This window comes from Babylonia areolata, chromosome 18 (genome assembly GCF_041734735.1).
Source record: "Babylonia areolata isolate BAREFJ2019XMU chromosome 18, ASM4173473v1, whole genome shotgun sequence".
Lineage (NCBI taxonomy): Eukaryota > Metazoa > Mollusca > Gastropoda > Neogastropoda > Buccinidae > Babylonia > Babylonia areolata.
The window spans coordinates 30,498,108-30,514,366 of record NC_134893.1 but is presented as its reverse complement, the minus strand read 5'-3'; the positions used below and the strand labels follow the sequence as shown (position 1 = coordinate 30,514,366).

The 16,259-nt window shown below is 43.0% G+C and overlaps 1 protein-coding gene across 3 annotated transcripts in view; it reads left to right on the top strand.

The window, feature by feature from the left end:
- The window catches only part of LOC143292651 (sodium/calcium exchanger Calx-like), a 108,015-nt gene extending 93,339 nt beyond the window's left edge, over positions 1 to 14,676 (top strand). For all 3 annotated transcript variants that reach the window (XM_076603144.1, XM_076603142.1, XM_076603143.1), the window contains 7 exons: positions 2,562 to 2,761; positions 3,069 to 3,298; positions 4,040 to 4,272; positions 5,386 to 5,491; positions 7,877 to 8,055; positions 10,173 to 10,505; positions 12,276 to 14,676. In XM_076603144.1, the coding sequence (XP_076459259.1) occupies positions 2,562 to 2,761; positions 3,069 to 3,298; positions 4,040 to 4,272; positions 5,386 to 5,491; positions 7,877 to 8,055; positions 10,173 to 10,505; positions 12,276 to 12,518 (1,524 nt within the window). In that variant the 3' untranslated portion in view covers positions 12,519 to 14,676. The remainder of the gene's footprint in view (positions 1 to 2,561; positions 2,762 to 3,068; positions 3,299 to 4,039; positions 4,273 to 5,385; positions 5,492 to 7,876; positions 8,056 to 10,172; positions 10,506 to 12,275) is intronic.
- The last annotated feature ends 1,583 nt before the right edge of the window (positions 14,677 to 16,259 follow it).

Genomic DNA, 16,259 nt, shown 5'->3' with positions numbered 1-16,259 from the left:
TTATGGTGGTTTATGTCAGTGTGTATATATGTATGCATGTGTGTATTTTTTACATTAAAAAAAATCAATTTTTGGAATATTTTAACAAACCTACAAAGAATAGTGATACCAACATACACACATTCTCACCTATATATTTAGATAATGCAAGCACTGTTAAGCAAACAAACAATTGTTTTCTATAAAATAAAAATAAAAAAATTTTTAAAAAAGCTTTTTCTTTCATGATACCATATTATGTGGAACATACAACAGGTGATCAGTGGTACAGAAATGTGTCCTTGTATTGTTTCCCTAAAACTGCCAGTCAGAGAAACAATGTATGTTTTTTAATGAAGTTGTGTGGTTTATATGTAATTTTAGAGAGAGAGAGAGAGACACACACACACACACAAGCACACACACACACACACACACACACACAGATAGAGGGATGTGAGCAGGATTTAAATGGGATGCCTTTTGTGCCTTTTATCTTATCTATCATAGTGGAATAAAGTATGATTAGTGTGCCATTAAAGTTGTTGTTCTTTGTTGTTGTGTTCTTGTTTGTTGTTATTGTTTTGTTGGTGTGTTAATTTGTTTTGTTATGTTGGTTTGTTTTGTTTTCTGGGGGGGGGGGGGGGGTCGTTTTTTTGGTTTTTTTGTTTTTGACTCACTTGTGTAAACAAAGTGAGTATGTTTTAACCCGGTGTTTGGTTGTCTGTGTCCATGGTAAACTTTAGCATTGCCATTTTCTCTGCAAATACTTTGTCAGTTGACACCAAATTAGGCATAAAAATAGGAAAAATTCAGTTCTTTCCAGTCATCTTGTTTAAAACAATATTGCACCTCTGAGATGGGCACAATTTTTTTTTTTTTAAAGAAGCCAAATTATATGCAAACTGCATTTACTGTTATATTTATATTTTTTTTATTCTCTAAACTTGGCACTTTGATATGATATTCTGCCACAACAACAAGAGCAGTCATTTTTATCATTTTTTGTTCAAACAGGAACTTCTTTTGCTAAGCATGGAAGTTATATTTATTTTGCAAACGTTTTGGTGCAGATGGTAAAAAAGGGAAATTAATCTGTAATTAATGCTAGGGGGCTTAATTTGCTACTGATCTTTCTCATCTTAAACATTACATTTTGAAATTATACTCAATACATAAAAAGCTCATGTGTTTTACTCTCAGTGTACAGGGCTTTCACTGTGTTCATTCACCCAAGTGGTCTTTTTCGGAAAATACTAAAATCAATACAACGAGTGGACTTTATAGATCTATTGGCTGAGCCCTGAAGGTCATGGGTAAAAATCAATTGCGTACACATAGTTATAGATATTCAAAGCGCGTGCTCATATTCTTCGCAAACGTGAACGACGCCATTTTGTTTCAAGTTGTTGACCTGCCCGTTCAATCCTATATTCAATTGACAATACATGATAACATGTGATGGAAAGTTGGAGAAGGAGACCGTTAAATATTTATTCAGAGAAAGATTTGTGAACGCCTCATCACTTACTGGATTATGCCCCAAACTGCCATAAAGATATCTATAGAATCAGTTGGAATTCACAGTTAAAAATAATAAATCATGAGAGTTAATGCCCTTGAATTGATGAAACGCAAAAATTTCCAGTCTTGACTTTTCTCAAAATGAAATCCTTTTCACTTCATACAACTTTAGAAGTACTTGTACTTGGCTCTACATGTTATTAGTTTAACAAAATACTAAATTTTCATATCAACTTTAAAACTATAAAACTAGAATGAACATAAAAGAGAAATTGAATCGACCGTGTCAACCAGGTGTAACTAAAAACTTGTACATCTATCTAGATCCATAGAAAATGGCTAAATGTTGCAGTGTGATTGCGGAGATAGCCACGTCTCCTTTATCGCGGACTTAAAAAGAATTTTTAATTGTCCTTAAAGATTTTTTGAATGCCCAAGATACACCAGAATAATATGATTTGAACAGGGTTCTCACTGCGAATACCGCAATTGATTTATCGCCCTTTAAAAAAAGCATGTTTAAATATGATATTTTTGAACGTCAGTTAAGGAGCCACGATAGTGTAATGGATAAGACAGTTTCTTCTCATCCGAACACGTGGGGTTCGAATCTGCCGTTAGGACTCTTTTTTTCTTTTTTCTTTTTCTTTTAACCCGAAGCTTTATAATAACAAATGCAGAACACATTTTAACGATTAGATTTTTTTTTTTAAGTGTATCACAAGTGAGTCTTGAAGGACTTGCCTCTCTTGTTAATTTTTTTGCTTTTTTTTTTTTAAGACTCTGCATTTGGAATGAGCACATTTTATTCTCTGTAAGGAGGATCTATTGGAGGGCAAATATTCCAATTTATACTGCCAGAAGTCAAAACACTTGTCTCATAGATTCAGCCCTTGTAGTCCTATGGTAAAACTGTGACATGTTAACAAAAAAAAAAAAAGGAAAGGAAAGACTTCATGGCTGATCTAGCAGCAAAGAGAGTCACTGACACACACACGCACACGCACACACACATGCACACACACACATGCACACACACACACTGCCGTCATTTTCAGCTCTACAACAGAGTTCAGCTGCCGGAGGAAGAGCGCAGAGCGTCCCCTGCTGCCATCTCCAAGTTCGTGGACCACTCAGACGGAGGCACCAAGCCCGTGATCGAGTTCACGGCAGCGGGTGTGGCCGTGATGGAAAACGAGGGGAAGGTGCGCCTCGGCCTCCGACGCTCCGGCAAAATGGACAGAGAAGTCACTGTGCGGTGAGTGAGAAGACAGCTGACTTTGCTTGCCCTTCTGACAGAGCAGCTGGGATAAAGCGCTTGTTTTGGCTTGGAAGGATTGTTAATTGTGGTTGCAGCTTGACTGTGCTGTCCATCTCTTGATACCTGCAACTCAAGATTTTAAACATGCATGTGTCAGATGAAGAACGTAGGCTAGGGGGCGATGGACTGTGAATCTTTACAAGGTCAGAAAGGTACTAGGCTGCAGAACCATTCAATCAATTATAACACAAGCAAGTTATTTTGAGCTTCATTCTTTCAGACATTAATATGTTTCGCTCAACAGGGTGGAAACCAAAAATGGCACTGCCATGGCAGTAGAAGACTACCTCCCCTTTGACCAGATGATCACCTTTGAGAAGAACGAGTCCCTCAAGTCCATTTTCATTGACATTGTGGATGACAATGAGTGGGAACCCGACGAATTCTTCTTCGTCAGAATCCACAGTCTCCCCGATGACGACGTGGCCCTAGGCAACATCTCCATCTGTCAGGTCACCATCATCAACGACGATGGTGAGTGTCATGGCTGTGGCCTACGTGGCCTTTGATCTATGATTCTGGATACATAGAGAAGAAAAGTTTTCCTTATTCAAAATCAAAAGTTTGAACTTGCTTGTACGGTCTATTGAGCGCACTAGTATATAAGCCGCACCCACTAAATTTTGGAAAAAATTGAACTTTATACATATATAAGCCGCACTGGTTTATAAGCCACACTTATTTCCGGTACCGGAACACATACTGATACTACAGAAAAGCTGTAGGTTATGAAATAAACACAAGCGGGAACAACACAAAGAAAAGCAAGCGAAAATACTGCTAGTGCCACAAAAAAATAATAAATAAACACAACGAAAATAAGATCCATAATTTAGGGATAGTCACATTTATTCACAGAATCCACTAAAGTCTTTGTCTTCAGTGTCCGAGTTGAAGAGAACCAGCACAGCTTCCTCCACCATCTTGTCACTGACTTCAGCCTCGCTTTCACTTCCTGAACATGAAGGTGGAGGTCGCTGCTGGTTCGTCGCTTGCACTGTCGTCTGCTAGGTCGATCGCCTTCAATTTGAAGGCTGCATCATAGGCATAACGTCGCGTTTTCGGCATGATGAGGGTGTATGAGAGTTGCCTCCACTGCTGTTCTGATGGTCATGGTTGGACACATCTGTCATAGTCGGACACGTCTATCATACATATCATCTAACTGAACAGTAATGAATAACAATATTTTATGACTGAGGCACTGTTTCACAGAGCCGGGCGTGCTGGCGTTCACCAAACCGAGCTACGTCATCAAGGAGAGCGGGTTGCGAGCCCTCATCCCGGTGGCTCGGACGGGGGGTGCTGACGGTCACGTCAGCGTCAAGTGGCGCACGAAGGACATCACGGCTGTGGATGGGAAAGACTACAAGGGAGGAGAGGGGGAGCTCAAGTTCGACAACCAGGAAACCAGCAAGACCATCGACCTCTCCCTGTTTCCAAGTGATGTGAGTGGACCATAGGACATACGCACGCACACACACACACTCTCTCTCTCTCTCTCAAAGCTGGGACCGCTTGTGTTACTGTCAGAATGTTTCATTGGATAGTTTAAACTGCCCGTTTTGTTGTTCCATTAAAGAAACAGAAGTCCATTTTGTACTGGTTTGTCCAAAATATAAAGAACTTAGAGACAAATACATACCTTCAAAATTCTGTAATAATCCATCAAGTTTTAAATTATCCATTCTTGCTGCAAACAAAAATAGTACAGTCATGAACAACCTGTCTATGTTTACGAATGGGACAATTATCAACTTGTTAGTATGCTTTCAATAGTCTTGCTTAAGTGCCTTACTTGAGTGTTTGATTGGTATATTGTTTTCGTTGCCAAAACATTTTACTTGTCTGGAACCAATTGACAGTAAATGTAACAAGTCATGGGCCAAAGGGCTGATCAATAAACATTCCTATTCGTATTCTCTCTAAGCTGGGCAAAGATTACATTTCACCATGTTACGTACAAGACCATACAATACAGTTCAATACAATACAATACAATACAATACAATACAATGTAACACAATGCAATACAACACAATATAGCACAGTACAATACATCTTCATTCATTAAACAGGAGGTAAATAGTGCAGATACATGCTCGTCACTCACCCCACACTGTATTTCAGCCCACAGCCAAATCCAGCACACACAAAACATGACAAAAGTTGAACCAAAAGATCAAAAAGCAACACAAATAAATCAAAATACACAAATACATCAATGCACCGTGATTTCCACTCACACACAGACACACACACATGCGCGCATGCACACAGAGCAATGGATATATCAGTAGTGTGTGTACTGCCTGTCAAGGTTGTGTGTACAGATAGCATTAGGAATGAAAGAACAGTTGTTCAGTGTGTACTGAAATTGAATCTATTTGTATTTGTCTTGTTTTCATTCTTTTTATTTTTTCCCCCGACACTGCATTAAAATTTTTTGAGGTTTTCTTGTATGTGTTCTTTTTGGTTTGTTGTTTTTTAGCATCTCTGACCTGTGTTCCATTCCTTCTCCAGAAAGATATTTTGATGTTGTTGGTTTGGTTTTTTTTCAGAAAGCTGAGCGTGATGAGAGTTTCCAGATCGATCTGTTTGAGACAGACGGAGGGGCGACAATAGGCAAGCTGACCAAGTGCATCGTCACGATCATCAATGACGAGGGTGAGATATCACATGTCAGCCTTAGTTATCATCTTCGTCTTATGCGTTCATGTGCTTCCAGTTTCATGCGTACTCTTTGTCTGCAAGTGAGCTTTTACTTGCTTCGCAGTTATTGCCTCACTATCTAGGCAATCATAAACTGTTTCTCTTGTTTTCAGAGGTGTGCACGTTGGGTGTGTTCATAGCCATACACTGTTTTCAGGGGTGCGCATGCTGGGTGTGTCCATGTTTCCACAAACCACCAATTGTTGGCATGGATAATGGGAGTTTCGACGCTACGCATGTATTTGGTCTCTCTTCCTCGTGATTGTGTATACATGTGAAGCTCGTGATTGTGTATACATATGAAAGGAATCAAGGCATTAACAGGTCTGCATGTTGACTCAGGACTGCATGTTGACTCAAGAGATTGAAAACTGATCTCTACCCTTAACTGACCATGCACCACTGCCAGGTTTGGGCTCAGGACACTCAGGTTGATAACTGAATGCTCCAACCACTGAGTTGCTTTACCCATCCTTTGATCAGATTAGTGAGGAGCCCAGGCACTTCAGTCTTTCATTGCTCAAGAAATTGTCTGAGGCTTTTGGTTTGTTTTCAAGACCTGTATCCTTCAGCTTCATGTCAGTCTCTGTCTGTCTTTCTCTTTCTCTCTCTGTCTCTCACATGTACACCCTTCCCTGCCCATCTCCCCCCCACCCCCTACCCCCCACCTCCGACACAACTTGTGGAAAAGATGACAGACTGAGAGAAGGTTCAGGCAGTAATTGCACAGTTTAAACCATCTGTGACCGGCGATATTGGACATGCATCTGCCCATTCGTTGAGCATTTGCCCATTGTCACAGGGATGTGTTCCGAGTGTGTGTGTGTGTATGTGTGTGTGTTTTCCACACCAGATCTCACATTCCACAATTTACAACACTCTGCAAGCCTGTTCCTTATTGTAAGCACTGTAAAACTGTGAAAGGTGACTCCAGACTCATTGATTCATGGCAGGGGAGACACCTGTGAGATGATGGCCTTGTGCAGCAGCTGGCTGTCTGTGTGCAACATATAGATTTTTTTGTCTTCAGCCTCCGACATAAAAATGCCATAGTCTTGCTGGTCAGGACATTCATGGCTCAAGGGAAACAACCCCAGGTGTGTTGTATTGTCAGTGCATTGATTTGCACTCAGAGCTTGAAACTTTGTCATGGCTTATTCTTCCAATCTGTCCTTGCTAAATCTACATCCACTATAAAAAGAACATGAACACACACACACACATGCACACATGCACACACTCACGTGCATACGCACATGCACACACACATGCATATGCACCCATGAACTCACACATGCTGAGACAGAAAAGCCAGTTTTTCAGTTGACTCTTGGTCCAGAAACTTGGTTTGGTCATGTAGGGAGGGTGTGTGTATGCTTCTTATGATGTATTTTGAAATAGATTTTACTTGCATCTAATTTTCTTTTCCAGTGTATTTTTGGTGTTGTGTTTCTTGTGGATTTTTTTTTTATTGGGGTTTTTGTTGTTGTTGTTTTCGGATTCTACAGAATATGGAATGTGTTTTCAGCCGAGATGGGCCCCTGTGTTACTGGCTGGGCTAGAAGCAATAACGATAATGATAACAATGATAATGATAACGACAATGATAATAATGACAGGGCAATGATAGTAAGTTGCCTGTAGTGGTGAGTTTAACGACTTATTAGTGATTGACCCTTAAGGTCATGTTGTTCGTGGTTGTGGTCTTCTCCATGAAGGGTGGTGTGGTTGAGGAATTGGTCCTGTGATAGTAATGATGACAATAATGATATGGTGATGATAATGATAAAAATAGTAAACAAAAACAATGATGATGATGATAATAATGCTGACAGAGGACAGCGGCCTGGTGATCCTGAAAGCATTAGTGATGACAATGATAACAGTAATAAACGAAAGCATCAATGATGATGATGATAACAATGCTGACAGTACAGCGGCCTGGTGATCCTGAAAGCGTTAGTGATGACAGTGATAACAGTAATAAACGAAAGCATCAGTGATGATGATGATAGCAGTGCTGACAGAGTACAGCGGCCTGGTGATCCTGAAAGCATTAGTGATGACGATGATAACAGTAATAAACGAAAGCATCAATGATGATGATGATAACAATGCTGACAGAGCATTAGTGATGACGATGATAACAGTAATAAACGAAAGCATCAATGATGATGATGATAACAATGCTGACAGAGCATTAGCGATGTTGATGATAACAGTAATAAACGAAAGCGTCAGTGATGATGATGATAACAATGCTGACAGAGCATTAGCGATGATGATGATAACAGTAATAAACGAAAGCATCAGTGATGATGATGATAACAATGCTGACAGAGTACAGCGGCCTGGTGAGCCGCATTGTCAACCTGACCAAGTCCAACCTGGACGCCCTCCAGCTGGAGCAGTCCACCTACGTGCAGCAGTTCTACGAGGCCATGAATGTCAACGGCGGCGATGTGGAGAGCGCCACGCTCTTCGACTACATCATGCACTTCTGCACCTTCTTCTGGAAGGTGAGAGCAATAATAATAATGATTAGTATTTATATAGCACAGAAGCTTCTTCTGGAAGGTGAACAGCACAGCCAGTCAGGGTTCTCTCCCCTCAGGATAATGATAATGATAATAAATAGTATTTATATAGCGCTGAATCTTGTGCAGAGACATGTACTCCTTTACCTTCTTCTGGAAGGTGAGCAGCACAGCCACTCAGGGTTCTCTCTCCCTTTTTGGGGGCAGTGATGATAATGATAATGTTAAAGCGCTTTCATTTGTCTCTGCACAAGAATCAGCGCTATATAAATACCATTATTATTATAACTAGTATTCATATAGCGCTAAATCTTGTGCAGAGACAAATCAAAACACTTACACACCACATGTACTGGTGCAACGCCACATCACTGGGTGCTGGCATGATGTAGTAACTGTAATCGGTTCAAATAAAATACATCATACGAGGGTCATTCAATAAATAAGGTGAATTTTTCGGTATAAGGACTTCTAATACAGATAGAAGCTTACTTTTTTTAAATTTTTCAACGTAGTCTCCCAGCACTGTCACACACTTTTCCCATCTGTGCACAAGCTTCCGTATTCCCTCAGCTTAAAAATCTTTGGACTGATGTCTCAGCCAGTCGCTCACAACACTTTTGACTTCATAGTCACTTTCAAAGTTCGTGCCTCTCGTGAACGCTTTCAAGGGACCAAACAGGTGAAAGTCTGAAGGGGCAAGGTCTGGGCTGTAAGGGGGATGAGGGAGCAGTTTCCAGCCCAGCTCGTTGATGGTCTGCACCGTTCAGGCTGCTGTGTGAGGCCTTGCGTTGTCATGATGCAAGATGACTCCTTCTGACTGATGACCCCTGCGTTTGTTCTTTATGTCTTTCTTGACCTGCCTCAGCAGTTTACAGTAGTTGGCACTGTCATCCACTGTCACCCTTCTGTCAGACTGAATGAGGTCATTGACTGATTCGATCACCTCAGGAGACCTCACTTCTGTAGGCCTTCCAGGCCTGTCTTCATCCTCAACACTGCTCCGTCCTTCTTTAAACAGTTTAGCCCACTTGTAGACATTTTTTCGGCTGAAACATGTGGCACCATACACAGTTGACATTCTCCTATGAATTTCAACTGGTTTGCACCCTTCAGCAACCAAAAACTTGATAACTGACCGCTGTTCAATCCTGGACCATGCTTCTTGGTCGGCCATCTTTGTTAATCGCCAAAACTCTCAAAGTTTTTTTTAATCTGCAAAACAAATTAAATCCATGTGAAAAAGAAGTAAAACAAAAACAACAACAACAAAAAAAGTAAGCTTCTATCTGTATTAGAAGTCCTTATACCGAAAAATTCACCTTATTTATTGAATGACCCTCGTAGATAGATAGATTGATAGAAAATGAATACACATATACTCTTCTGTTTTTTGTGTTTTTTTTCCTAAGTCTCTTTTTTCTTTTTCTTTTTTCTTTTCTTTACTCCAACTCTAGCCATTTACTTTGACAGTATCATTCTGTTCTCTGTCACTCTTGGTTAAAGCTGGCAGAAAAAGACTCCCATGATGGAGTGGATATCTGGTGAGACTGACCACCACACACTCTGCAGGACATGAGTTGGTTTTTGTTTTTTTGTGTTCAAACAGGAAACGTAATGCTTTTTTAAGAAAAGATTGTTTTCATTTTTTTTTATCATGGAGAGGGTCTACTGCATTGTGAGGATGTTGTTTAATAGAATAATTTGAAGTTAAACATGAATGCATGCATATAACACACACATGCTTACAAACACACACACACACCTCTTACAATTATGTGCGCACATGTGTGTGCTTACACACACATGCACACACATGTACATGCATGCATAAACACACCCTCTCACATACACGCTAACACACACACTTACGCACCCCCTCATGAAAACATGCTCGCTTTCTGTCTCTTTCTCCCTATCTCTCTCTCTCTCTCTCTCTCTCAAAAAAAAAAAAAAAAAAAAATTCCATTATTGTGTACTTATCCACTTTCCTTTACAAAAAAAAAAAGTTTTGATTCTGATTTCAATCTCTCCCCCCTCCCACCCCTGCTTTCCCTCCCTCCCTCCTTTCCCATCACTCCCCCAACCCCACCACACAGATCCTGTTCGCCTGCATCCCTCCGGCCCAGTACCTGGGTGGGTGGGCAACCTTTGTGGTGTCGCTGGGCATGATCGGCCTGCTGACAGCCATCATCGGGGACCTGGCCTCCATCTTTGGCTGCCTGTTTGGGCTGAAGGACCCTGTCACCGCCATCACCCTGGTGGCCCTGGGCACCTCCATGCCGGACACCTTCGCCTCCAAGCAGGCCGCCGTTATGGAAAAGACAGCCGACAGCTCGGTGGGCAACGTCAACGGCTCCAACTCAGTCAACGTCTTCCTGGGCCTAGGCCTGCCCTGGGTGATCGCCACCATCTACTGGAGAGTGACAGAGGTGAGTTTTTTTGTGTGTGGCTACTACACTCTACTGGAGAGTGACAGGTGAGTTTTTTTGTGTGTGGCTACTACACTCTACTGGAGAGTGACAGGTGAGTTTTTTGTGTGTGGCTACTACACTCTACTGGAGAGTGACAGAGGTGAGTTTTTTGTGTGTGGCTACTACACTCTACTGGAGAGTGACAGAGGTGAGTTTTTTGTGTGTGGCTACTACAATCTACTGGAGAGTGATAACAGTGAAGTTTTGTATTTGTGTTTGTATTTGCATTTCTCTTTTTATCACAACAGATTTCTCTGTGTGAAATTCAGGCTGCTCTCTCCAGGGAGAGCCTGTCACTACACTACAGCGCCACCAATTTTTTTGGTATTTTTTCCTGCATGCAGTTTTATTTGTTTTTCCTGTTGAAGTGGATTTTTCTACATTTTGCCAGGAACAACCCTTTTGTTGCCATGGGTTCTTTTACGTGCGCTAAGTGAATGCTGCACATGGGACCTCAGTTTATTGTCTCATCCTAATGACTAGCGTCCAGACCACCACTCAAGGTCTAGTGGAGGGGGAGAAAATATCAGCAGCTGAGCCATGATTCAAAACCAGCGCACTCAGATTATCTAGCTTCCTAGGCGGATGTGTTACCTCTAGGCCATCACTCCATATGTGTGGGGGTACTTCTTCTTCCCCTTCTGATTCCTGGGCTGCAACTCCCACGTCCACTTGTATGAGTGGGCTTTTACATGTATGACTATTTTTATAGTGCCTATCCTCAGTTGGAGACCAAGCTCAAGGCGCTTAACAAACACAGAGTCATTTGCACAACAGGCTGCCTACCTGGGTAGATCCGACCCAACAGTTGTCTTTGGGTGCTCATCATTCGTTTTCTGTGTCATTCAATCATGTTTCAGTCACGCATACATAAATTATTATACTCATACTGACATGTAACATTTTACGTGTATGACCATTTTGTTTATTTACCCCGCCTTGTAGGCAGCCATACTCACATTTTTGGGGTGTGCATGCAGGGTATGTTCTTGTTTCCATAACCCACCAAACGCTGACATGGATTACTCACGAAGGGAGTTCAGGCACAAGCAGGTCTGCACTTCTGTTGACCTGGAATATCGGAAAAACCTCCACTCTTTACCCACCATGCGCTATTACCGAGATTTGAACCCGGGACACTCAGATTGAAAGTCCAGCACTTAACCACTCGGCTGTTGCGCCCATCTTTGTGTGGGTATGGGGTAAACCTAGTGTGAAAATATGCACCTCACTCTTTATACCTCAACACAAGCTACACACATGTGTGTTCAGCATCGTTGGAACACGAACACACACAGAGGTTAGCTGCTTGGCCTCTCGTACTCACCCCTTTTTCGCTCTCCTCCTCATGTGTCTTTGCAGTATGTATTTATGCTTGAATGCCAGTCCTTATTTTTACTTCATTAAATGTTTTTTAAACTTGTAGATGCTTCTTGCGGTTTCAACCTGGGAGTCTGCTGTCTCTAGCGTCTGCTGTACTGTGTACATGTGTGAGTGTGTTTGTGTGTGTGTATTGTGCATGTGTGTGTATGTGTGCCTGTGTGTATGTGTTTGTGTGTGTGCAGGGAGAGAATTTGGCTATGCCCTCATTTATGCCGTGTTTGTATGTGTGTGCATGTGTATGTGTTCAGAGAGAGAATTTTGCCATTCCCTCATTCTTGCTGTGTGTGTGTGTGTGTGTGTATGCATGTATGTATGTGTGTGTGTGTGTACTGTGTGTGTGTGCAGGGTGAGGACTTCATTGTGCCCTCGGGGAACCTGGGCTTCAGCGTCATCCTGTTCACCTCGTGCGCGGTGCTGGCCATCGCCCTCCTCGTGTTTCGGCGCTTCTGGGACGGCGCCGAGCTGGGTGGCTCCACGGTCCTCAAGTACATCAGCGCTGCCATCCTGGTGACTCTGTGGGGCATCTACATCCTCTTCTCCTCCCTGCAGACCTACGAAATCATCAACATCAGCATCGGCAGCTCATAGATAAGAGGGGCCATCGTCACAGTGGTGGTTGTGGTGGTGGTGGCCAGTCCCTCCCCCCGTGGAGCGTTCTGCACGCCTCAAGTCTTCATCTTCACCATGTACTGCGCAAGTCTTCACTGCAATATGACTCTTGCTGCTGCTGCTGCTGCTGCTGCTGCTGCACTTTTGGGTGTACAGTTACATAAGCGTGTGCTTCTTCATGCATGCATGCTTCAAAAATCCCCCTTATTTGTTTTCACTGAAGGCATGCTTCTTTAGTGCTTCTTCTTCTTCTTCTTCTCCTTGTCTGCAGTAGCAGACAGTGTAGTCAGATATAAAGAGAGAGAGAAGAGAGTTGTACATGTGTGTACAAACTAAAAATGTTTATGCAGCGAATGAAAAAAAGATGAGAAAGGCACTTGTATGTATGAATTGAATTAAATAATCTCTTTGTTTGTCAGGGTTATGCTTGTTCTTACGCAAAGGCACACGCACACACACCACAAAGAGCTACCGTAAAAATCGGGCTGTTGAGCGCATTATTATATAAGCGGCATCCCCTAAATTAAAAGAAAAAAATTGGGAATTTATACAGACATAAGCTGCATAGGTTTATAAGCCACAAGAAACAAAACAAAAAAGGGAAAAACGTCCTGTTTTCAGCATTATGGAAGTTATCTGTGCAAGGGTGATCAATTAAATGTTTCGTGTGCATAAAGGCCATGTGTAAATTTGGAGGGGGAAAACGTGAACAGTTGATACTGGCACACTTTTGCAGAGAGTTTTGAATTCACAAAGAGTGAAAAGCAGTTTTAAAACCTAATATACTGGAGACTGACAGCAACACTTGATTTGACCTGAACATGTTATTGTAAAAAACCTGCAACATCGGAAAAATTCACAAACAAGCCGCGTCATTATTTTAGCCCGCTGGGGGGGTCATAATTGAAGGAGAAAGTTGCAGCTAATAGTCAGAATTTTATGGTATGTACTGCATGCTTACTTACCCATGCATACACATACATGCATGCACGCAGGTACGCATACATACATACACACTTGCATCAACATGCACATGCAAACATCGCACACATGCACAAAGACAGATACTCACAGTGGAGCGTTGGCCTTGAGGTAAATTTGCCGCCAAGGAAGCAAGAGAATCTGAGGTCACTGGTTTGAACCCCACACTCACCAGTGTTTTCTCCATCTCCACTAGACTTTGAGTGGTGGTCTAGACGCTAGTCATTCGGATGAGACAATAAACCAAGGTCCTGTGTGCTTCATGCATTTAACACACATAAAAGAACCCACAGCAACAAAAGGGTTGTCCTTAGCTAAATTCCCTACAAAAATCCACTTTGGTAGAAAAACAAGTGAACTTGCAGGCGGAAAAAAGCAACAACAACAAAATGGTGGTGCTCTCATTGTAGCGACACGCTCTCCCTAGGGAGAGCTGCTCGAATTTCCCATCAAGACATCTGTTATGAAAAAAATGAGAAATACAATACAGTGTAATGCAAAACAATGCAACACAATACTCTACAAAAGAACACAGACACAGATACAGTCATGCATGCACACCTACAGATGCATGCATACACATGCACACAGAGGCACATACTCTGTCTGAAATCACACTATTCGCACAGTCAATAAACCGAACAACACAGACAAATGCATCACGTTGTATGAGTTGCCATGTATTAATTGGGCGGTTGAGGCTTCCTTTCATTTCTGGTTTCTGTTTGGTGGTTTTTTTTAAACTCATCAGCATGGTTTTGATTGTTTTGCAGAGTTTGCTCTGGAATTATGCTATGGGCCCTCAGGAGACAATTGCATGGGTTTGGATCGGCGTTGAGAATTGAATTTACTGATTGTTTTCCCAGGGCTTTATGACGGTGGTTCTGTATTTTTTGGACTTTGTTGTTTGTTGACAGCGTGAAGCCTTAACTATTCTTCGTGGCCATTGGTCGCTGTGTCACTCCATCAGGGTGGCCATTGGTCACTGTGTCGCTATCAGGGTGGCCGTAGGTCACTGTGTCACTCCATCAGGGTGGCCATCGGGTGGCCGTAGGTCACTGTGTCACTCCATCAGGGTGGCCATTGGTCACTGTGTCGCTCCATCACAGTGGCCATAGGTCACTGTGTCACTCCATCAGGGTGGCCATTGGTCACTGTGTCGCTCCATCAGGGTGGCCGTAGGTCACTGTGTCACTCCATCAGGGTGGCTGTAGGTCACTGTGTCACTCCATCAGGGTGGCCGTAGGTCACTGTGTCACTCCATCAGGGTGGCCGTAGGTCACTATGTCACTCCATCAGGGTGGCCTTTGGTCACTGTGTCGCTCCATCAGGGTGGCCATAGGTCACTGTGTCACTCCATCAGGGTGGCCGTAGGTCACTGTGTCACTCCATCAGGGTGGCCTTTGGTCACTGTGTCGCTCCATCAGGGTGGCCGTAGGTCACTGTGTCGCTCCATCAGGGTGGCCGTAGGTCACTGTGTCACTCCATCAGGGTGGCCATAGGTCACTGTGTCACTCCATCAGGGTGGCCGTAGGTCACTGTGTCACTCCATCAGGGTGGCTGTAGGTCACTGTGTCACTCCATCAGGGTGGCCATTGGTCACTGTGTCGCTCCATCAGGGTGGCCGTAGGTCACTGTGTCACTCCATCAGGGTGGCCATTGGTCACTGTGTCACTCCATCAGGGTGGCCATAGGTCGCTGTGTCACTCCATCAGGGTGGCTGTAGGTCACTGTGTCACTCCATCAGGGTGGCCGTAGGTCACTGTGTCACTCCATCAGGGTGGCTGTAGGTCACTGTGTCACTCCATCAGGGTGGCTGTAGGTCACTGTGTCACTCCATCAGGGTGGCTGTAGGTCACTGTGTCACTCCATCAGGGTGGCCATTGGTCACTGTGTCACTCCATCAGGGTTTTGTTCCGTTTTGTCCATCGCTTTGCAGAGTTCCGACAGAACGCTGGTCGCGACAGTGTTCTGTTGGTTTTTACTGCAGGCTTTCTTTCTTTCACTGATCTGTTGTGTGGTGGAGGGAATTGTGGAACAACTTCTTTTCTCCTTTCTTCTGCTGCTGATGATGGGTGTGGAAGGAAGTAGGGGGTCTGGGGTGGTTGGAAGGGGGTGAGGGCGTTCATCCACATTCATCTGTGCCAAAATGCAGATGGATTGTGTGTGTGTGTGGGTTGGGAGTGGGGGGGGGGGGGGGGGGGGGGGGCACGTGCTTGTGGGTGAAAGAAAGGTGGATGGTTTTGAACCACCTTTTTTTTTTTTTTTTTTTTTTTCTGTTCAGATTATCATGTTATGGATTCCTACTTTGTGTATGCCCTGTTTGGAATTATTCTTTGTTGTTATTTTCTTTTTGTTCAGAATCATGGCAATGGTTTGTATTTTGCGGATGCCCTGGATGTTTATTGCTCCTCTCGGTGTGTGATTTATAAGTTATTGTTTGTGTGTTGATTCCCATTTTCTCGCTGGAACTGAATGCCTGACAGTTTGGCATGTCTGTTGAAGTAACAGTTGATGAGCCACTTTCTTTTTCTTTTTTCTTGGAATGTTGTTTCAGCAGCTGACCTTAGTGACAACACCTCCACCACCCCCATCCAGATCTCAACTAATCACACATCACTGTAACCACATGACCAAAATGGCTGAGAATGTTGGTTTCAACTCACCATCATATCCAAATATAGTACAGTATACCATATCTCGAACCACTTTGCTGCCATGTCACCATTAATCAGCCCC